General features: G+C 33.0%; 4 protein-coding genes across 7 annotated transcripts; 1 reads left to right on the forward strand and 3 right to left on the reverse strand.

Moving 5' to 3' along the window:
- Positions 1-2847: 2847 nt before the first annotated feature.
- On the forward strand, positions 2848-5534 carry LOC108454404 (chloroplastic import inner membrane translocase subunit HP30-2-like). Its single transcript, XM_017752854.2, has 6 exons — positions 2848-3351; positions 3614-3729; positions 4384-4510; positions 4892-5040; positions 5134-5196; positions 5292-5534. Exons 1-6 carry the CDS (start codon positions 3055-3057, stop codon positions 5329-5331), a joined length of 792 nt encoding a protein of 263 aa, XP_017608343.1. The 5' UTR covers positions 2848-3054; the 3' UTR covers positions 5332-5534.
- LOC108456021 (probable receptor-like protein kinase At4g10390) lies at positions 5350-8880 on the reverse strand. Its single transcript, XM_017754614.2, has 2 exons — positions 8132-8880; positions 5350-7415 (listed from the first exon to the last, which is right to left on the reverse strand). The coding sequence occupies exons 1-2, from the start codon at positions 8697-8699 to the stop codon at positions 6718-6720; spliced, it is 1266 nt and encodes a 421-aa protein (XP_017610103.1). The 5' UTR covers positions 8700-8880; the 3' UTR covers positions 5350-6717.
- Positions 8881-12515: 3635 nt separating this feature from the next.
- Positions 12516-16410, reverse strand: LOC108457046 (uncharacterized). Of its 3 annotated transcripts, none has more exons than XM_017755852.2 (11): positions 16014-16410; positions 15849-15927; positions 15650-15744; positions 15302-15406; positions 15107-15186; positions 14515-14605; positions 14334-14441; positions 14085-14171; positions 13892-13960; positions 13630-13779; positions 12516-13090 (listed from the first exon to the last, which is right to left on the reverse strand). In XM_017755852.2, the coding sequence occupies exons 1-10, from the start codon at positions 16266-16268 to the stop codon at positions 13648-13650; spliced, it is 1101 nt and encodes a 366-aa protein (XP_017611341.1). In that variant the 5' UTR covers positions 16269-16410; the 3' UTR covers positions 12516-13090; positions 13630-13647. The 3 variants fall into 3 exon arrangements, with proteins under 3 accessions (XP_017611341.1, XP_017611342.1, XP_017611340.1); XM_017755853.2 differs by lacking the exon at positions 12516-13090 and adding an exon at positions 13297-13515 and having other exon boundaries at positions 16014-16409; XM_017755851.2 differs by lacking the exon at positions 12516-13090 and having other exon boundaries at positions 13297-13779; positions 16014-16409.
- A 744-nt stretch (positions 16411-17154) lies between these two features.
- LOC108457045 (uncharacterized) lies at positions 17155-20468 on the reverse strand. Of its 2 annotated transcripts, none has more exons than XM_017755848.2 (10): positions 19910-20461; positions 19733-19811; positions 19537-19631; positions 19186-19290; positions 19006-19085; positions 18169-18259; positions 17982-18089; positions 17789-17875; positions 17597-17665; positions 17155-17513 (listed from the first exon to the last, which is right to left on the reverse strand). In XM_017755848.2, the coding sequence occupies exons 1-10, from the start codon at positions 20171-20173 to the stop codon at positions 17382-17384; spliced, it is 1110 nt and encodes a 369-aa protein (XP_017611337.1). In that variant the 5' UTR covers positions 20174-20461; the 3' UTR covers positions 17155-17381. The 2 variants fall into 2 exon arrangements, 1 of the variants encoding a protein (XP_017611337.1); XR_008274626.1 differs by having other exon boundaries at positions 17417-17513; positions 17597-17686; positions 19910-20468.
- Positions 20469-23221: the final 2753 nt, after the last annotated feature.

Consider the following 23221-nt stretch of genomic DNA (forward strand, 5'->3'; position numbering starts at 1 on the left):
TTGATTGATGATTATTATTGCCAGTGGTTCTTAATTCTTCAGTTTATTTTATAAAATGCCACGTGGAAAGTAATTTGAATTCTTTTGGTTAATGAGTGAAGAAAATAAGGATGAAGTTGTGAAGTTTGTATCAATGGAAGGTCAATTTTGGACTTTCCAATTAAATCAACGATGAAACTGTCGGGGAGAATTTTGTTTTTCCCTTTTCCGACAAAAGTGTCTGAATGAATAAACGATTAATATATATTTTACGAAATTAATTCTATTTTAAATGGTGGCTTCTTCGTTTTTTTTTTAGAAGTTGAGTAACAAGCTCAACCACATGGTCTAGAACAGCTTGCACCTGCAGCAGCGGTTGAGAAAAAAGATGAAATCCCGATATGCACCTTCTAGCCACTTTGATTAGAGCATCAACCGTCATATTCACTGTTCGTGACACGTGTCTATTTTTAATTTATCAGTTCTTCCTCGTCCATCCTTGGGCTTCTATTACTAGTAATGGTAATCTAGTGCTTCCGGATCCCATTATTGAATTATCCGTTTGTTGATCCCATTAATAATCATTTGTAGTTCAGCATCTAAAATTAAATTAATTCTCATATTCCGATCATATCCTAAAATCCAATTGTCATTCAAGCTATTTACCGTTGCGTTTTTAAAATTCACATCAACTCCACCATCCGTGTGAAGTTTAAATAATTCCACTTGTGGACATTCTCGTTATGTAGCCATAACTCAAAATTATCAGTAAAGAAATTCTATTGAAGTATCATTAGGTCTAGTCTTTTTCAGACAGCTTGCGCCATTGGGCACTCTTTTGAAACATGCTCAATTGATTCCAACACATTACCACATATTCGACACAAGCTATCATTCGTTAAATGATGACGACATCTTTCTTTGTTAGTTAACAGTCGACCACGTAAATACAAGAAGAGGAATTGCCTTATCTGATGTGGTACCTTAACTCTCCAAATAGCTTTCTATTTATCGTTCGCATCAGGCCACATATCTTGCTAGATGGATTTATAACCCCTTGACACAATATAATTGCCTGATTCTGAGACTTTCCACATACAAATATCATTGCCTTTTGCTTCTAAAGATGGACTAAATACAACAAAGTAATGTACAATCTCCAATGGAAGTTCACCAATAAAACAATACCAGTTCCAATCCCCTTCAATTGTTACCATCCCAAAGACTATGGCTTTAGGGAACGAATGCGCCATTTGAGTGCAATAATCGATCAACGGACCAAAGTCCCTAAACCAATAGTCTATCCAAAATTTTACACCATGACGTTACCAATCCTCCAAGCTACGTTCTTTTTTAACTCTTATTTGTTATCGTTTCGTTATTATATTGTTAATATTTTATTGTTATTAATTGGGTATTATATAACTCTTATTTTATTATTAAATTTGCTAGCTAAGTTGCATTTGTCTTAGTGTCATTTAAGTATATATTTTTTAATTTTTTTTTCCATTTGTTACTAAACGTTTGTTTTAATGTTTTCAATGTTATTTGATGTATTATTTTTTAAATTTATTTTTATATAAAAAATAATATAAAAAATTTTAATACGGGTGGATCGAGTCAGACTTGGGTTTTTAACATTTTTTATCCGAGCCAAGCTTTTGTAAAATTTTAAGCCCATTTTTTGAGTGGGGCCCAAGCCTAGAAAATGGGCTTAAATTTTAATTGACCCTACCCAACTTGACCCTTGAACAACTCTAGTTCGAGCTCAATGTGAAAACAATTGTCAAATTAAAAAATCAATTTGAATAAAAAAAAATTTAAACCCCAAAATTCGAGAGCTAACTTGTACCAAAAAATCCAAGTCCTGATGTGGAAAGACTTATCAAGTTAAGGCCCTAAATAGTACACTAACCCAAAAATAAAATTTACAATAAGTTAGCTAAAAAAGTTAAAATATGTCATAAGTTTTATATTTTTCATAATTTTAGAATTTAGTCTTTCTACTTTTATTTTTAAGAATTTAGTCCATTTATATTTTAGATTTCAAAATTTAGGTCTAACTGTTAACACTGTTAATTTTTGTTAAACTTGTTGATTTGATATTTTGAAATTTTAAAAAAATCACTTGGTAAATATATAATTAAAAAATGATGTTGCAAATAACTTGAATTTAACAAAAAAATGATAACAACATAGCCAATTAGATCTGGATTTTATAATCTGGAAAGTAGAAAGGCTAAATTTTTATAAATAAAAATAAAAAGACTAAATTCCAAAATTTCAAAGAGTACGAACACTTATGACATATTTTAACCTTTTGAATTTTATTTTTTTAAATAACGACCCAATCCGACCCAAATACATTCAAATTAGAGGTGTCCATGGGCTGGGTTCGGGCAGAACCCAACCAAAATTTTAGGCCCGGCCCAAAAAATGTGCCTAAGATTTGGCCCAAGCACAGTCCAGATCAAAATGTTAAAACTCAGGCTCAGTCCACCCGTATTAATTTTTATATATATTTTTAAAAATATATATAATACATCAAAAATACTAAAAATATTCAAATAAATATTTCTCAATAAATTAAAAATAAATTTTAAAAATATATATATTTAAATAATATTAACATATGTACAACTTAATAAATAAATACGTCTCAAATTATATAATATTTAAATAATAACAATAAAATAATAACAACAATGAAAAAACAATAAAAAATAACAACAAAACAATAATAAAAAACAACCATTTTTTTACATATTTAAACTGGGTTGGGGAGGTATAAAAACTTTACTCGAAATTCGGCCCGTTTAAAAAATTATTCGTTTTTTTTTTACTTAAACTTATTTTCCAAATTTATATTTTTATCAAACAGAGCCGTACTGGTTTAGTACATACTATGGGCTGAAAAGATGTTATAGCATACCCACCTAATATAATCCCATATCCATTTTCGGCGGCAACATCGGAGAGGCACCACTACCAGCGCCAATTCCCAAACCTTCTTCTTCAGTTATACACTCTCAAATCAAATCAAATCAAATCGGACACTGAAAAAGCTTAGCGAAAATGGTGCGTATAGAAGAAAAGCAAGGCACGATGGTGCCTAGTTCGATGCCCGAGCAACAAAACCCTCTGCAGCAATTGCAAGCTAAGTTCAAGGAAGTGGAGAATGGTTTCAGGGCTTGGTTATCCAAGCAACCCTTGCCAGTGGAGGCGACTGTTGTAACCACCACCGGCGCAGCTCAGGGCGCTGCTATCGGTGCTTTAATGGGTACCCTCACCAATGATATTTCGTCCTCTTTTCAAACTCCTCCTCAAGCTTCCCTAAATCCTCAAGCTATGGCTTCTTTCAAACAAGCCCAGGTCGTGTCCTTTTTCAAATTTGGTTGAAAACCCAAAGTCACGGTTTATGCTTCGTGTTGGGTTTATGCTGATAGTCTTATTTTGGGTTTAATTAGGTTCTTTAATGGTGCAAGCTAATTGAATTTCTTGTTGTTTAGAACAAAAGCATTAGTTTCTTCTTGAAACCATTGAAGGGTTTTTCTAAACAGCACTGGATTATTAGTAGATAAATGAATTTTAGTTATATGTGTATATATGTGATAGATGTTTGCTTTGATTACAGGCTCTATCAGGGGGTCCTTTGGTACAAGCTCGCAACTTTGCAGTGATGACCGGTGTTAATGCCGGCATATCTTGTGTTATGAAAAGACTGAGAGGGAAAGAGGATGTGCAATCTAGGTAGGTCCTTTTATAATCACGGTTTATTTATCTTTTCTCATTTACTTTGTTGGTTTATAGCTAGAGGAAATCACTACTAGTCCAAATCGCAAATCAATGTGATCCCTGTTGAGAAGCAGAGAAATACTTGATGTCAGTCTTTGAGGTCAAAACAATCTTAGCTTTCCTAATTTTACAATCTAACAAGTTGTTCATGGTAGGGTATCTTTGCTTGCTTGTTTCTGAATTTGGTCAGTTGGAAAGAGTTTTCTCTCTTGCTTTGGTCTAAAAGTAGCACGGTTAGATTCATCAACAGAGAATTTGAGAAGGGATGATGTTAATATGTATACCTCTAGTCTGTCATCGGGTCATAATTTCGAAGCAATGTTTTCTTGAATTTACCTGGAAACTCTAAAGGTTTTTGCCTTCTCGGAACCAATCTCGATTTCCCTTCTGGCTTATCTGGGAAAATAGCTCATGTTAAGCTATGTTAAGAATTAAGATTGTGGTCCCATTATTGTTCAATATTTGTGTGCGGTATTCTGAAGATTGCATTGATGATCAAAGCTTGTTGTTTGAATAAATAAATGTAGACTTCACCGGTTTGTTTTGTATGGCTAGACTATAGTACTTAATGTTTACACTTCTTTTTAACTTAACTATTGTATCTTGCAGCATGGCGGCAGCTTTTGGTTCTGGGGCCATGTTTTCTTTAGTCAGTGGCATGGGTGGACCGAATCAGGCTGCAAATGCGGTCACTTCTGGTCTATTTTTCGCACTTGTGCAAGGCGGGCTTTTCCAGGTGATGCTTTATCTCATTAGCCTCATGTATCTCATTATTTTATTGTCAACCCACGTTATTATATGCTCTGCTAGCTGTGAACATGAAAGAACATACATAAACCAAAAAACCGAGAAAATGGCTTGCTAAAATTTCGGAATCATTTGTTGTCAAGAGTGTCTACCTCCATTAACTTTGAAATATTGCTCTGCCGGTTTGTAGTTTCATATCTAATAGCTACGGATGCTTATCTGGGCATGAGCATGGCAGATATGACTCGTCAAGGACTCTCCCAATATGTGGAAAAAGTTGAACATGCTCTTGTCCAGCGCATACCTGTATCTGACACTCACCCAAATCCAAATAACATTGTTTAACAGCATCTTTTTTGTGATTATACAGTTGGGGCAAAAGTTTTCTCAACCACCTGTTGAGGATGTGAATTATTACAAAACAAGATCCATGTTAAACAGTCTCGGCCTGCAGAACTACGAGAAGAATTTCAAAAAAGGCTTGTTAACAGATAGCACATTGCCTTTGCTCACTGATAGGCAAGCAGTTGGATTATTTTCACCTTTCGTTTAACTTTTTTAATTAATATAAAATATTCTGATGGTCTTTAAATTGCATATGATTTGTTTCAGTGCTCTTAGAGATGTGAAAATACCTCCTGGACCAAGGCTCCTTATTCTTGATCATATTCAGAGGTTAAACTCGAATCTTCCATGTAGGATAATTATAATTATTGCCCTCGAGACCATTGAATCCTATCTCACATTCGGGTTTCAATAATTTTTTTCAGGGATCCAGTATTAAAAGAGAAGCAAGGGCACCGTGGTTGAATTTTTATTATCGAGCCAGTTCACCACAAAGGGGCTATTTCTGGTATATCTGAAAACCGGAGGAGGGAGGTAGTTTGTATCTTTTCCCAATGAAATGATTGTTTTTTTTTCCTTTGGATTAACATGTTTGCTCTAGCTTTGATTTAGTGAAACATCGGATAAACATTCTAGTTTTTGTGAACTCGAATGCAGTAGTTTTGGTATTTGCATCTGTTTTTTTTTCTCTCTAGGCAAAGCATTAACGATGACCAAGTTTAACTATAACAAAAATGATAGCTTTGCTGCCCTTAGGTAGCATTAAAATGTAAAAAAGATATTTGTGCTCGTAAGATACTTATGGATTGAAAAAACTCCCATCGGTTTGGCCATTGCCTTAGCTGAGCTTAAACCCTCGAGAACAGCTCGCAACTCAGCAAAAAGTATATGGGCCATACTAATCCTCCTCCCAATACCGCATAGCCACATCCCTCATCCCTTGAGCATCCCGTATTCTCCATTACCCAGTCATTTGACAGCAACCGCCACCCAAAGCCTCCCTCACCAACCTGCATGCTACAACTCTGTACTAAAAGCCTTCTTATACCTGCTCGCTTCAACCCAACAGTGCCTAACTACTTGAGCAGCGGGTCTCGTAACATTCTAAAAGATGTATTCATTCCACATCTTCCATATGTACCTTATCAAAGTCCTGAACATAGTTCCCCACTCAACACCCGAACCAGCTACGCTATGGGCTCCATTCACATTCTCCTCGATCCTATGTACTTGAGCTGGGCACGTTATATTTGACATATATATTCAAACTATATGATACTATGTCATCTTGGGGTCACGACATCTGGTATCTTGTTTGATGAAAATTGGATTGAAATAATGGAAAATAATGCTTGTTACGTATAGAACACTATCTTTAAGAATAATTCGGAGAGTTTTCATTTCAAGAAATTAAAAAAGAAAAAACGAGCCTAGTCATACTCTAAAACCCTTGCATAGGCAAACCAAGCCCAAATTTCCAAAACATGGTAAGTTAACAGGGTAACTTCAGCTGTTAACTTACCATTTTTGGAGAACGATGTCTGTCTGAAAAATACTTCAATGGTCGAAACAAGATTGTTGTTCGTCTGACACCAATAATCAAGGTTCGAGAAAAAATCGAATATTAGTTATGTACAGCAAAACATAGAAAAATCCAATTCATTGTCGAATTTTCAGTAAAAACCATTTGTTCTAAAATTTTAATGTTTACCATTTACAAAGTAGTAAAATCTCCACAAAAATCATCATCTAATCTAAAGACAAAACAAACCAGGCAATACCCTGTTTTTTTTTTTTTTTTTGCTTGTTCAAACGACCTGTTTCTTGCCTTCGCAAAAAAACTGTAATTAATCAACACCGGCAACCTTTAGCTGGCGAAAACAGAGAATCAACGGCACCGATTTTATCCTTCATCATTTCCAAGATTTGTGAAGCTGAAGGCCTAACAGTAGGTGACCGGTGAAGACAAAGTTCAACGATCAAAAGCAAAGCTTTTGCTTCTTCCAAATCAAACTCACCACCTAAACGCCGATCAACCATTTCCGCCACCGTCTCCTCCGCCCTACCACACTTCGCAATATCCCTTAATTTCGGCGCCACCATTGTCGTCAATAGTTGTCCCCTTTCGGGACAAAAAGCTTCCAGACCAGTCACAAGCTCCAAAATAATAACACCCAAACTGTAAACATCGTTCTTCTTTGAAGCGATACCGGTCCTCAAGTAATGAGGGTCGGTGTAACCCGGTGAGCCTACCATTATTTGCTTCGTCCTCGACGACGGAGGCATTACCGCCGACGAGAAACCCATCTTCGCCGACCCGAAATCGCAGAGTTTACAGTTGAAACGCTCGTCTAATAAGATGTTTGAAGCTTTGATATCGCCGTGAACTATTTGCAGGCTGCATTTTTCGTGCAAGTATTCAATTGCTGCAGTAAGCTGAAAAGCTATGGCGGCTCGGGTTTTCCACGGAAGAAAATTCTTTTCATTTCCATGGAGTTTGTCTTGTAAATTTCCATTTGAAATGTATTCAAACACAATGGCACCTTCCTCTGTAAACAAAAAAAACAAAAAAAACAAAAAATGTCAAAAAGACTAAAGATTTCATTTGGCTTAACAGCCCCTTTACTTTGTGAAAATTTCACTTTAGCCCCTTGACTATATTTTCGTGTGGTTTTCTTCCGCTACTTTCATTTCATCCATCACGTTACCCCCCCAACCATTTCTGTTAAAAGAAATCTCAGGGGTTTGCCCCTTTGTAGTGACGTTCACTTTATCCCTTATTCAATAATGGAATTCTCATTTTGCCTTGTATTATAATTTAATTCTCACCTTCACATTTAATTGGCTCAAATGAAAGTAAATGAGGCAAGTGATTGGCAAAACAATAAAAGAGCTAAAATGAGAATTTTACTATAGTATAGGGGCTAAAACAAGAGTTTTCAACTATTTTCTTTATTTTATTTTTACCCTCACGTGTTCATCCCTTATAATGAAATTCTCACTTTAACCTTTCTATAATAGTAAAATTTTCAATTTGGGAATTTCACTTTCGCCTTCCACGTGTTTAGATTTGATTGACTTAAACAACCACTCGATTTAAGGAAAAAAAAAAAAGAAATGCCGAATGAGCTAAAGTGATGGATAGAATGAAAGTAGAAGGCAAAACGACCAGAATGAGAATTTTACTATAATACAGGGGCCAAAACATATATAAACCTTTTCATTTTAAAGAGAGAAAAAAAGCGAAGACTAATGCATAACGCACCTTGATCATCGCAGTAACCGAGGAATTTAACGATGTTTTCATGTCGGATTCTGGTTAAAATGTCCAGTTCCTGTTTAAACACTTGATTTAATCTATCATTTCCGACAAGGATCTTAACTGCTCCGAGATTAGAACCCGACCAGTTAGCCAAGTACACATTACTGAACCCACCTTGTCCGATCAACCGGGAAAATCCTTTAGTCAAATCCTTAATCTCATCCCATTTAAATTTCCTAACACCCCTTTGTTCCCCATCTTTTCCCTTCTCTTCATCGGCCCGACCAGTCGCCGCCGTGTGTTTCCGGCGTTTAAGGAATTTCAACAAGAATCCCATAGCAAACAAAAGAAGAGAAACAGCGACGATAACAGCGAGTTGAGGATAAAACAGCGGCGATTGAGTTGCTTTTAAAGAAACTGTCAGCGCTGTCGGCGGAGAAACGGTGGAAGCGATGACGAAAGTGGTGAATGAAGAAGATGAAAAGAAGAGTGTTGGTAATAATAAAAAGGAAGAAATGGATGGGATGTTCCAACAACATTGGCACCAGCAGACAAACTTTATGACATCCATAATCCAACAACCATTTTTTTAAACCTTAGATCTGTCGGTAGTCAACACTGTAGTAGCCATGGCGATGATTAACATAATCTGACAAAAAAAATCAATTTAAAAAGTAGAGAAAAAAGAAGAAGCCATGGAAATAGCTTCCTAGGGAAAGCCAGTGAGGTACTTTCTTTTTCCTTTTTCTATTTTCTGCGTGATTTACGTGTAAAAGTAATTTAAATAGAAAACATGCGTAAGCAATTTTTCAAAAGGGTTTTATACTCTTTAAAAATTTAAAATTTAGTCCTTCTGGTTTTTATTTATAAGAATTTAGTTCATTTATATTTTAAATTTCAAAATTAAGCTACAATTTTTAATTTATTGGTTAAATTTGTTGTTGTGACATTTTGAAATAAAAAGAAATACTCATTACCAATGTAACTAAAAATATAACGTTGTAATGAACTTAAATTTAATAAAATAATTTTCATAGTGTTAACAGTTAGTTCTAAATTTTAAAATCTTAAAAAGAGAGATTAAATTTCTAAAATTAAAATATAAAATTAAATTTCAAATTTATAAAAAAATATAGGAATTATGGCATAAAAATGAATATGGATAACAAAAATGATAATTTCAAAAATTGGATATAAATAATAATATTTTAATAATTTTTGCTATTTGGATGATTAAATGAAATAGAAATCATATTGGAATTATCTTTATTTGAGTTGATTTTGCATAAAAGTTTAATTGAGATTATATATATAGCATGTTTTTAATGAAGATGATAATTATTATTGGATTTCCATTTTAATAACCCAAAAGATAATATACTATTTATATTTATTAATTATATTGAGTATTAAATAGTTAATATATCAATAAGTGGTTGGGCATAATGGTAAATTACATTGTATTTCCAATGAGAGAATATAAGTTCAAACTTTGAAGACAACATTATTAAAAGGAATAATTATGAATCTCAAACACGGAACGTAAAACAAACTTGCATAATATCAAAAAGAATAATTATCACAATATTCTAGAATATTATATTTAGTTTTTCTGGGTAATAAAATTTTACAATATTAAATATCCTATTTATATTATAAAAAATAAAAATAATTGTTGATATATATATATTGCACGTGCTGATTTTTTTTTGTTCTACTCGGCCAATTTAAGGTGGCCCGCTAAAAGTATTCAATAATTGCAGCCCTATGAATTAACTTTTAGATTTCCTTTTGTTTTTTTTTAAATAATTTAAAGCGCGTATATATAAAGAAAGAAATGATTAATTGACTAATTTCATTTAAACTTTTAATCAAAATTTACGCATCTTAAACAAATTTGAGATTTTTTTTTGCTTTATTTTAAAATTGAGAAAATGAAGAAAAAAACACACTAGTTTTAATAATTTTATTTAAATCAATTCAATTAATAAAAACTAAAAGACTATAATAAATATAAAATAACCATAAATTTTAAAAATTTATTTTACTATTTCAATTAAATTGTATAATTTTTATTTATAAATAAATATAATGTGATATGTATATAAAAAAATATCTTGATTGATAGCAGTAATTAGTTTAGAAATCAATTAATTATTCAAATTAATAATTTTTATTTAATAAAAATATTTTTTTTATATTTAATAAACTTCAAATTTAAATCATTTTGCACGCGTTATTTGCCATGTCATGCGCTACAATTACGATAATGGTCATTACACGTGTTCCCCTTCCTTCTACAATATAATACTTTTAGGTGGTTTTAAATTTAATTTTATTAATATAAATATCATTTAATTTTTAATTACTATAATTTGTTATAATACAATATGGTGGGTACTATGGGTTTGGGGAGTAAATAAAAATTTGTAAAAGTTGATGGTTTATTTTTTAGAATTAAAATTAAACCGATATAATTTATAAGTGTTGAGAGTTAAAATTACTGTTATGCCAATTTTAAAACTGTCAATTAGTTAATGACAAAATAAAATTAGATGATTATTTTATAATTTTTCATAGTTGAATAACCGTTAATATAATTTACTATAACTTAATGGTTCATACTATGTGTGGAGAGTAGAGAAAATGAAACTTGTTCACTTAGGGAAGTTTTTATACTAATAAGCATAAGTTTGTCCCCTTCTAAAAGGAAGAGGGATTTTTATAGATCGGAAAAACCTTGATTTGTGCACTCCTCTTATGATATAGTCTTCTTATTGCCTAAAAATATTAGGTTCGATTTTAGAGTGTGATTGGATTTGACTTTTTCGAAGTTGATGAGTTTTGGGGTGTGAGTCATATATGAATTATACAAAAATTGATTAATTTAAAAAGTTAAGATCATTAAATGAGATTCAACTTGATATAAACTTTGTCACTAATAAAATTACGAAAATAATGCTAGCCAAGCACTTAATATCGATCAAATACCTTCATCATATATTATATTATAGTTATGGTTCCATGTGACTAGACTGATTGCTAAATATCAACCAAATTGTTGATTTGAGAAATAGTCACAAACCAATTGCTTGCTATTGCTGACTATGAGCATTGATTCGCTGCACTGGATTTTAGATTAGATGTTAAATAGCTAATTTGGTGCCATATAATTTTCATAATCTTCATTTTCATTTCACTATCCCTATATCTTTATGTCGTGTCAAACTATAATCATACCATAATTAAAATTACGAGATCTAGAAAGTGATAATGTTTTACTAATTGACATTATACAGAATAGGTTAGGAGTGAGCAGTAATCACAACGAAATTAGGTCAATACATGATTGGTGTTCTAAAGATTGGAACTTGAAACTCCGACATATTTTGAGGGACAATGGTAAGGTGACAGATCGTATTGCAAAAAGACTAGAAGTGAAATGGAATAATTGATTATTCATATGGATCTACGGATATATGTGAGAGATTTATTGGAGGAAGATGTCCAACACGCTATTCATACAATGGTTGATGGCCAATAATACTACTGTAATTTTAGCCTATGGCTAAACTCTTATTTATTACCAAAAAAAATAAAAATTATGAGATCTAATTTTTCATATATTACTTTGGTTCCTATCATCATCGTCATTGTAATAGTTACATTAATGATGTAATTGAAATCTTAACTTAATGTATTACCAAAAATAACTTTAATGGTGAGTTTGAAGTTATTAAAATTTTAAGATATTATGTTGAAATCACGCCTTAAGTGTGATTTAATGTGTATTGTAAACATAGTACCAAAAAAATGCCCCACACTTAAAAATTATCATTAAATCTTAAAATAAATTTAATTTTTAATTGGACAGATTTTTTTTTTTCTAATTAAGTCTTATGAAAATTTTAATTAAACCCTCTAACATTTTCAACAATTCTCATTAAGCATCTTAAAAATAAAATAAAAATTTTAATCTTTCAAATTTTTTGAAAATTTTAATTGAGTTCTCAAAAGTTTTGGAACTTTCAATTAAGCCCCCAAAACTCAACTTATAACTTAAAAAGGATAAAATTAAGTAGTTGGATGGTGACCATACACTTAAAAGGCGACGCCCTAATAGCATGAAGAGTATCCTTTACCGACCAAATCGCTATGAAAGATTGCCTTCTCACGTATCTAATTATTTCGTTATTCATTTTATTTATAAAAAAATATTTACATATAGTAATAAATTTAACAATTTGTCATGCCAACCAAAAGAAGTTTCAACTGAAAAGCAGAAACTCTGGAGCCGGTGGCTTTTACAAATCATAGCTAACCTTTATTTTTGAGAATGTGTGTTTCTACTATTAAAAAATATAAAATAGTACCAAACTGAAAGAAATTATTTAAAAAAATTAAGATAAACTTAGTTGATTCTTTTTTAATATCATAAAGACTAAATTCATCCAGAGACTAATAATACAGGAACCTCTCATGTACTTTAACCTTTTAATTTGTTTTTCTACTTGAGAGTTGGACTTGAATTTGCAGGCCTTCACATGAAAGGTAATGGGCTTTTAGGAAACTATTGACCCATGGACACCATTTGCGAAGGCTTGTTTCATGTGAACCTAATATCCAAAACCTGGTACCTTAGACCCACAATCCCTTGGTTTATGATGCTTTTGGGAAATATTGCAACGTAATTCACACTTATTTTGGGGAAAAGTCCCCCAATAGAACACTGTTACGGTAAAAACTACTGCAGGAGCCGGTGGGGGTTTTTTTTTTTTGCCCTCTCAATTTATCTATAAGCAGCAGACCACTACAGTGCTTTATCTCGGTCTCTTGGCAAGCCCCGAGTAGTGGTTGGCTGAAACTTAACACGGACAGCTCTTCATGGAGCGAAACCCAGGCAATGTATCACGGGGCTAGAATTCCGCTGCCCGTGACAAATGCAGTTGGTGAAGCTGTTATCTGCGATCACAATGGAAACTCGGTCATCGGCCATCGGAGCAATCAGTAAGCTTTCTCGCATAGGATTCTCAAGCAGATGTATGCCGATACACTAGGAAACCAATTTCCAGTAAGGTTACAACTAAATGTATATTTTTCCAGTAAGCTTACAACTAAATGTATGTTTGGAATATAACACTAGACAAAAATGCGAAAAACAACATGAATTAATAAACAAGTATCTCAGAATCATCAATATTTATATAAATATAGAACTATCTTACAAAATTACGTAAATTAAAAAGAAAAACAAAAAAGCCTAGTATTGGGCTTGCCATTTACAAAATGGTGAAAGAACATCCAGGCGTTGCTTGTTTCCACTGAACTTTACATTTTGGTTAAACACACACCAAAAAAAGAGTGTATTTCATATAAAGTAAAACTGCCTGTGAAAATGAAAATACTTCAAAAATAAACACTTTGCCTCATCTAAAACAAACATATATGAGACACTGGAAACATCAAAAAAATGACACTAAAAAACTAGATGTAAGATTTACCTAACAATTAGGGACATTCTAATCCAACTCCGCCTTGCTCTTTGATCTTTTCATCTTTGCTTTAAACCTTGATTTCGTCATGAGTGTCTGTATTGTGTTTATAAAGTTTCCAACAGCCATCAAAACCAAAAGTATCCCACAACAAATTACCTGCCAAAATCCAAATTTTCAAGTTTACATACAACCACATGTTGTTTACTAATTCTTTATACTTTCAGGTATATATGATCAAAGAGAGAAATCATGAGATGCGAAAACCTACCTGCCATTCAGTAACAACTCCAACAAATGCTGTCTTGAGCAATAGCAGTCCAACATATGCCTCAAAACCCTATAACAATGTTCAAAACAACTGAAGGTTTTAGTCCTTTTAGTGGTTAAGGAAAACATCATAAAACCAATTTCGACCCGTCTACATATTCTCAGCAATTAATCAAAAGTTAGCTTTGCACTACCTGCATAACGAAAAGTATTGGACATAAAACCCACAGTTGGCCATCTACACCAGCCGTTTCTCCCCACACAACATCCATTCTATTAGCCTGGAAACAACAACAAAAGATTTGCATTTAGAACTGATTCTCTATAATTTTAAGGATCTGAAATGGAGGCATAATAGCTACTGCTTATAGCTACTATGCAAAAATAATTAACGATTAAAGGAAACAACTTTTTTTATGCGGGTTGCAGGAAGAAGATAACACCTTTCCAAGGGCAATACGAGTATAAAGTCTCTGACGCTGATATCTATTTTGAAGAAGCATGGCAACTCCTTGCATCATAGCCCATTGAAGGAAAAGTTCTACACCTCTCTGCACAGGATTTAACAGATTGTTAATCAGCAATAAGTTATAAATAATTAGCATACAATGGCACAACAGTGACCTGCTTTTGAGCACAATTAGGCTGTCTTTTGATCTCCCAAGTGAGACTAACTAGGGCCATAAGCATAGCACAATAGTGATGGTATATCCACCTGCAGAAGTGTAATGGTCGTCAATACAAGCAAGCAAATCTCTATGGTCTCTCATGCAAATCCGACAGTATAGCCAACATAAGCAATCAAGACAATTAATCAAAGTACAATAAGAGACTGTTCTAGGCATTAATATGTATACAAAAGTTATCCAATATTTGTCTTCTTCAAATACATATAAGCCATCTACAACATAAGAAAATGGTTACAAGTTACAACCAGTACATAAACTCAGTTGTGATGATGGGGTAACCAAAGGAGAATTTAACATAGACACTATTTCCTTTCAATGTCCTCAGGAAAACAACCAAAAGGATGATTCCGCCCTTCAAAGCTTAAAGAAACATCAACTTCACATTATCATACCGGTAAAAAATCTACCCCGCTCTAACACTAACTCTCCAGTTACATGTCTGCTTTCAGGGAATAACACAACAAGATAAACATGTACATGTTTGCTTTCAGAAAACATTTTAGGAAAAGAAAAAGGGATACAGTTACCATGGACGGATGTCACTTCCATTTGCTCGCAATATGTTCTCTCGCATAGCCAAACCAGTGTAAAGGAACAACAACCATGCCTGACAATTACATATCATACACTCAGCATCAATTCACAGAAATATAACTCCGCCTTAAATCAGCAACAAGTGAACCAAATCTAAACAAAACCCTAAGGAGTAACCTTCATAATACCTCGTACAATTGAACTGGAAATGCAGGCAAGCAGCCTTCCCAAATCCAAGATTTTAAAATAAGCAAGGTCAACGGGAAAAGAAGAAACAGAAAGGCAGTCCTATCCTGTTGAAGGAAAACCAGTTCAGAGTAAGCATAAATACTTAAAATTTCACAAATTCCCAATTTTCTATCTAATAAAAATTCACAAACAACTCATGAATTTGATAAATCCTGCTATTAATTTGGTGAATTTCTATACGAGGGAAATGACATGCAACTGTTGAATTAAAGAATTTATTCATATGCAAATCAAAAGACAATCAACGAATAAAAATTAGAAAAGGGTAAAAGAGAAGTGATGCTTACTCTATAGCTGTTATATTCCTCCTTAACTTTCAACTGCACTTCTTTACGAGATGCGCGCACATTGATCGGTCCCAGAAACATCCTCAAAAACCTTCCTGCCATACCAATTTCAAATTAATTAATCGCTACCTCTAATTACAAGAAATCAGATCACTTAAAAAAAGAGACAAACAGAGAACATGTAAGTATCAAAGTATACCCTGAGCTTTGGCAGGAAGAAAAGCAGCGGCTTCTCCATCTGTTAAGATGGAGCTGGCTCTCTGTAAATCCTCTTCGAGCTGTTTCTCAGATCCAAAACAAAATAAAATAATTAAAAGAGAGAAATGATGAGAAAAAGGAACATGCAAAGGTTAAGGAGTTTTGCCTTGCTTGCGAACTTAGGATCCAAAAGCTTTTTAGATACAAGCGAGTTGATCGAAGAACGAACACGGCGAATAGAGGATTCAAGAGAAATGGCTTTTTGGCGAAGAGACTGCTCCTCGTTTGAAATCTTCCATAAAAGCGAAGCTCCAGATTCGTGCAACTCCCTGGCTTGCTCCATCACCCTCCCTACTTCTTCTTCAAATTTATCCGCCGACGCAGACGCCGACGCCGACGCCGATTCATTCGCCCTCTGCATTTCCTCGTCTTTAGAATTTTCGAGTAAAATCGTTTTTAGGGGGTTATCCTAATAAAATCTAACAATGAAAGGGTACGGTTTAGCATTCCCTGGATATATAATATAGGTAACATAGTCACATGGTCGATTTGTAATATTTTGGTTATTATATTATTGACTGTCGCTAACATAGCACATTATATCGTTATTTTAAATAAATTTTTAAGTTAATTTCCATAATTACTCTTTATATCCTTTTTATAATGTAATTTATTTTTTATTATAAAAATTAATTATAAAAAATCTAAGTCTCATCCAAGTAAAAGTCTCTTAAATATAACGAAATGTTCTCTCTCAAAACCCACACTTGTTCAATTTCGAATTAATTTGATTCTCATTTTCTTAAAATCTGCAATATGATTCGAAGGTGTGCATCGTGATCATCCTCAGTTTTGAAGTACTCAAAGATATATCAATAAATACAATTACGAAACTGATAATTTAAAAAAAAAAAAAAGGCACCCGTAGTATCCGTATCAAGTCTTGAATGTGATTTTAGGGATAAGACAGGCATTTTGACATTTCTCGACAATTTCTGGACAAAAAGTTCAGGACATTGCAAGGGATGATTCTACGAATCCTTAACCCTTAAATATTAAGAGTTATTGCAAAAGCTAAAGCTGTTATTAGCGATCACAATTGAAACTAGGTCATCAAGCATATCCCAAAAGCAATCAGTGTTGTGGCCGAGCTGTGGACTGTCCACAGTGGCCTGGAGATGGCAATAAATTTGAATATCAGAAAACTAGGGGACCAACTTTCAGTAAGATTACAACTAAATGTACTTGAGAATATAACACTACACAATAAAGCAATGCGAACAATAACACGAATTAAATATCTCAGATTCGTTAACAAATCAAAATTTATATAAATAAAAATACCTTACAAAAATACATTTCAAAGAAAAAAAAAAAAAAAACAGAAGCCAAGCCTTGGACTTGCCATTTTCTTAAAGAGTTCAAAATGGTGAAAGAATATCTAGGCGTTGCTTGCTTCCACTCAACTAATTTTCATATGAAGTATACTTAACAAACATGTTTATGTAAGATTTACCTAACAATAAAGGACATTCTAATCCAACTCCGGCTTGCTCTTTGATCTTTTCATCTTTGCTTTAAACCTTGATTTTGTCACGAGTGTCTGTATAGTGTTTATAAAGTTCCCAACAGCCATCAAAACCAAAAGTATCCCACAACAAATTACCTGCCAAAACCCAGTTTTCCATTATTGGTACCATTTTTCAAGTTCACATACAACCATATGTTGTTTACTAAGAGAAAACCTACCTGCCATTCGGTAACAACTCCAACGAATGCTGTCTTGAGCAATAGGAGTCCAACATATGCCTCAAACCCCTATAACCATGTTCACAACAACTGAAGGTTTTACACCCTTTTAGTGGTAAAAAGAATATCATAAAACGGATTTCGTCCTGTCTACATATTCTCAGCAATTAATCAAAAGTTAGCTTGCATTACCTGCATAGCGAAAAGAATTGGACATAAAACCCACAGTTGGCCGTCTACACCAGACGTTTCTCCCCACACAACATCCATTCTATTAGCCTGGAAACAACAATAAAATATTTGCATTTAGAACTGATTCTCTATGATTTTAAGGATCTGACATGGAGGCATAATAGCCATTGCTTATGCGGGAAGAAGATAACACCTTTCCAAGGGCAATACGAGTATAAAGTCTCTGACGCTGATATCTATTTTGAAGAAGCATGGCAACTCCTTGCATCATAGCCCATTGAAGGAAGAGTTCTACACCTCTCTGCACAGGGGTTTAACACATGGTTAGTCAAGTTATAAAAATAATAAAATTAATTAGTGTACAATGGCACAGCAGTGACCTGCTTCTGAGCGCAATTAGGCTGTCTTTTAATCTCCCAAGTGAGACTAACTAGGGCCATAAGCATAGCACAATAGTGATGGTATATCCACCTGCGAAAGTATAATGGTCATCAATACCAGGAAAATACTATGTACACAAACAAACTACAGACGAACATCAAGAATGAAAATTTATACGTTCTAGAATTGATTTTCAACTAACATATACACATTCCATAACCTGGGCAATAATTGTTCTCACAGGCTGTTGTAAGCCGCAAAAAGAAGATCCACAAGATTAAATGGATTTGAACAATTTCAGATGATCCACATAAAGCTTTCATGGATAAATAAGATGCCATTGGAGTAAAATGCTAGTATGTAATCACAAGCAAGCCAAATCTCCATGGTCTCTCACGCAAATCCGGCAACATAACCAACATAAGAAATGTGCAATAAGAGAGTGCTCTAGGCATTAATATGTCTACAAAAAGTTATTTTTCTTCAACTAAGTTAGGGATAACATACAGATAAGCCATCTACAACATAAGAAAATGGTTACAAGTTACAACCAATACATAAACTCAGTTGTGATGATGGGGTAACCAAAGGAGAATTTAACATAGACACCATTTCCTTTCAATGTCCTCTGAGAAACAACCAAAAGGATTGATTCCATCAATCAAAACTTAAAGAAACATCAACTTCACATTATCACATTATCATACTGAAAATCTACCTCCCTCTAACCAACTCTCCAGTTACACGTCTGCTTTCAGGGAACAACACAACAAAATAAACATGTACAAGTTTGCTTTCAGAAAACATTTGAGAAAAAAAAAAAGGGATGCAATTACCATGGACGAATATCACTTCCATTTGCTCGCAATATGTTCTCTCGCATAGCCAAACCAGTGTAAAGGAACAACAACCATGCCTGACAATTACATATCATACACTCAGCATTAATTCACAGAAATATAACTCTGCCTTAAATCAGCAACAAGTGAACCAAATCTAAGTAACCTTTATAATACCTCGTACAATTGAACTGGAAATGCAGGCAAGCATCCTTCCCAAATCCAAGATTTTAAAATAAGCAAAGTTAACGGGAAAAGAAGAAACAGAAAGGCAGTCCTATCCTGTTGAAGGAAGACAGTACAGAGAAAGCATACATAAATACTTCAATTTTCAAAAATTCCCAATTTTCTGTCTAATAAAAATTCACAAACAACTCTTGAATTTGATAAGTCCTACTATTAATTTGGTGAATTTCTATACGAGGGAAATAGCATGCTATCGTTAAATTAAAGAATATATTCATATGCAAACCAAAAGACAATCAACGAATAAAAATTAGAAAAGAGTAAAGGAGAAGTGATGCTTACTCTGTAGCTGTTATATTCCTCCTTAACTTTCAACTGGACTTCTTTACGAGATGCTCGCACATTGATTGGCCCCAGAAACATCCTCAGAAACCTTCCTGCCATATCAATTACAAATAATTAATCGCTACATCTAACTACAGGAAATCAAATCACTTAAAAAGAAAGAGACAGAGAACAAGCAAGTATCAAAGTATACCCTGAGCTTCAGCAGGAAGAAAAGCAGCGGCTTCTCCATCTGTTAGGATGGAGCTGGCTCTCTGTAAATCCTCTTCGAGCTGTTTCTCAGATCCAAAAAAATAAAGAAAGAAAGAAACAATTAAAAGACAGAAATGATAAGAAAAAGGAACATGCAAAACAGGTTAAGGAGTTTTACCTTGCGAGCGAACTTAGGATCCAAAAGCTTTTTAGATATAAGCGAATTGATTGAAGAACGAACACGGCGAATAGAAGATTCAAGAGAAATGGCTTTTTGGCGAAGAGATTGCTCCTCGTTTGAAATCTTCCATAAAAGCGAAGCTCCAGATTCGTGCAACTCCCTGGCTTGATCCATCACCCTCCCAACTTCTTCTTCCAATTTACCCGCCGCCGCCGAAGACGACGACGCCGGCTCCGATTCCGATTCCTTCACCCTCTCCATTTTCTCTCGTCTTTAGATTTCTTAAGTAAAATTGGTTTCTTTTGGTTCCCAATAAAATCAAACAATGAATGGGTATGGTTTAGTATTCTAGGAATTATATAGTATAATATTTATTTTTAGTGTAAGGTCAAAGATTGCATTTAAATGAAGAGAGGCGTTTTCGTTGTTCAATTGGAAAACGTAACCTTTTAGGAAAGGCAAAGGGGATCGGAAAATGCTTCTTTTCTTCGTATATGCTTGCATGAATAAAATGAAAATATAGCATCTCTAGTTTATACATAATGTACTCTCTCCTCTCTTTGTCAAAATAAATTAATAAATTAATAAATTTATTAATTTGTATTATAACATTAGATGAAAAAATTGTAAAAAAATAATATGAAAATTAAATGTGGTTTTGACTAAATTGGTAAAATTAAAATTTAAAAATATTCATGTTTTGAATTTGAATTTTATCAATATAAAATATAATAAATAAAATTATTCTAAAAATAATATTATATAAAAATAAAAATACTTTCAAAATAATATTTTTCGTCAATTGTATATTATTTGATTGGTATATGATCGCGATTTTCGTGACAGGTAAGTTTTAAATATTTATAATTAATCGTTATTGAAACTAACTATTATCGCATATGCAAGTGTACCTATCGAACAGTAGTATAGTTTTAGCAAGATCGGATTGTCGAACCCAAATAAATTGAAAGTATTAGTAATGACTGTCTTTTTATTATCTAGCCTAAGAATAAGGTGGTTTTGTTTTAACTAACTAATTAACTAATCTAAGAATTCACAGAAAGTAGAATTGGGGGATTACTTTTGGAAAACGATTGAATTAAGACAATACCTAAGGAAAAATCCACCTAGACTTCACTTGTTATTCTGACTCTGAATCAGATGATTTATTCATTTAACTTGTTCCGTAGATATCCCTAAGTTATGTTATTATATTTATTCAATACTAATAATGACTAATCCTTAAATTGAATAATTGAGATTTTTCTCTAATTAATGCCCTAGGGTTGCATTAACTCGATCTATGGATCCCCTTATTAGGCCTAATCCGGCAAAATCTTATACCTTATCTTTAGGCGCGCAATCAACTCCGCTTAATTATGACAAATGTACTCTTAGATGGAGTCTATTCCTCCTTTGAATAAGAGCTTATATTGAATCAGTATCCTGAGATATCAAAACAAGAATTAAGAACACATAATTAAGAACAAGTTAAATATTTATCATACAATTCAGAAATTAATAACAAGATTCGTCATAGGTTTCATCCCCCTTAGGTATTTAAGGGATTTAGTTCATAACTAAAACGGAAAACATTTCAGAAGAATAATGAATACAAAACATAAAGAAAACCCAAAACTCCTGAAGGGAAATTGAAGGGAGATCTTCAGTCTTGATGATGAATTCGCCTTCTGAGATGGATCAATCGGCTACCTTTAAGTAATTCCTTCCTTCCTCCCTCTGTGTCCCCTTACTTTTCTCCTCTATGGTGTATTTGTAGGTTTTAAAATGCCTAGAAGCCCTCAAAATTGGTTTTTTCCGAATTGGACTCAACTTGGGCTTGGCAGGGACACGCCTGTGTGAGTCGTGGTTCGAATTTGCCAAATTGACACGGCCGTGTGTGTAATACCCTAAAAATCTTTACTGTAATATATTATCCTTGATATAATAAAATAAGGAAATAAAGTGATAAAAAGGGAAGTTTTGAGTTATGGCAACATTGGGAAGTAAATTATGATATCTTGATTCAGGAAAGGACTAAATTGTAAAAGTTAGAAAAGTTTTGTTGCCTAAGAGTAAATACTCAAGACTTAAAGGGTTAAAGTGTAAATATGAAAAAGTTGAAGGACCAATGGTGTAAATATTTTAAGGGTAGAATGATCTAGAAACTAAGGAAAATGGATGAATTAGGACCAAATTGAATAAGTGAAGAACTATGAGGGACTAAATTGTAATTTTACCAAATTAAATGATGACTCAAGGATGGAATTCTAAAAGATCATGAAGGGCAAAATGGTCAATTAGTAGAGAGAGAATTCTAGAATGTAATGATTATGTTAATGATATTTTAAATTAATTAATTAGATAAATATTATTTTATTAATATTTTATGAGATATTTAATATTATTTTATTATTATTTATTTAGTATATAAGGAAAGAAAGATGAAGAATTTTCATCATCTTTCCTTTCCATGCAAACTAACGTGAGAGAAAGAGAGGAAGAAAGAAAGTTTTACTTTCTTTACAATTTGTCCTTTTACCAAAAATTCACCATTTTACCCAAAAATCAAATGAATTTCCATAGCTACCAAGAGAGAAAATGTTAAGGAGAACATGGGGAGTTAGAATATCAAGTTGGATTTAAGAAATAGAAGCTGGAGGAGAGAAAATCAAGTTAAAGATTGGTATCAAGAGAATAAGGTAAGTACATCAAGATTTCAATATGTTTTAAGTTTGTTATTGTTGATAAATCATGGAAATAATGTTATAGTAGAGTTTTATTACATAAGGTCCTATGTTCTTGATATGTTAGTGAAGAGAAAATAAGAGAAAGTGATGAGAAATGGTGTAGAAAAAGAAAATAAGGGTGTTATAACATGGTAATTAATATCTTGCACTAAAACAGTTATGGACAGCAGCAGTAGTCTAACTTTGTAAAATCACCATAAATTTTATAAATTGAATTAGAAGATGAAAAAAATATGGAATTAAATATTAATGAGTCTAGTTTCTCATAGAAGAAACAGTGTAAGCAATGAATTTGTAAATTTTGATATATAATGAATTTTGTGAGACAAGGTCAGAATGAATTCGGGTTCCCCTGTTCAGACTTTGAAAAATAATAAAAAAATGAAGAAAAATAATTAGAGGCTTAAATTTATATTTATAGAATCCTGAATGAGTTTAGTTTTATTAGAAGCAAACTAGAACATCATTTGAATTCTGTAAAAGGAGATAACTAATTTTTAGTGAAGAAGGGTCAGAACTGTCAGACAGCAGAACAGGGGTGACTTTAATGAATAAACTG

The sequence above is a fragment of the Gossypium arboreum genome, chromosome 11 (assembly GCF_025698485.1).
Source record: "Gossypium arboreum isolate Shixiya-1 chromosome 11, ASM2569848v2, whole genome shotgun sequence".
Classification (NCBI taxonomy): Eukaryota; Viridiplantae; Streptophyta; class Magnoliopsida; order Malvales; family Malvaceae; genus Gossypium; species Gossypium arboreum.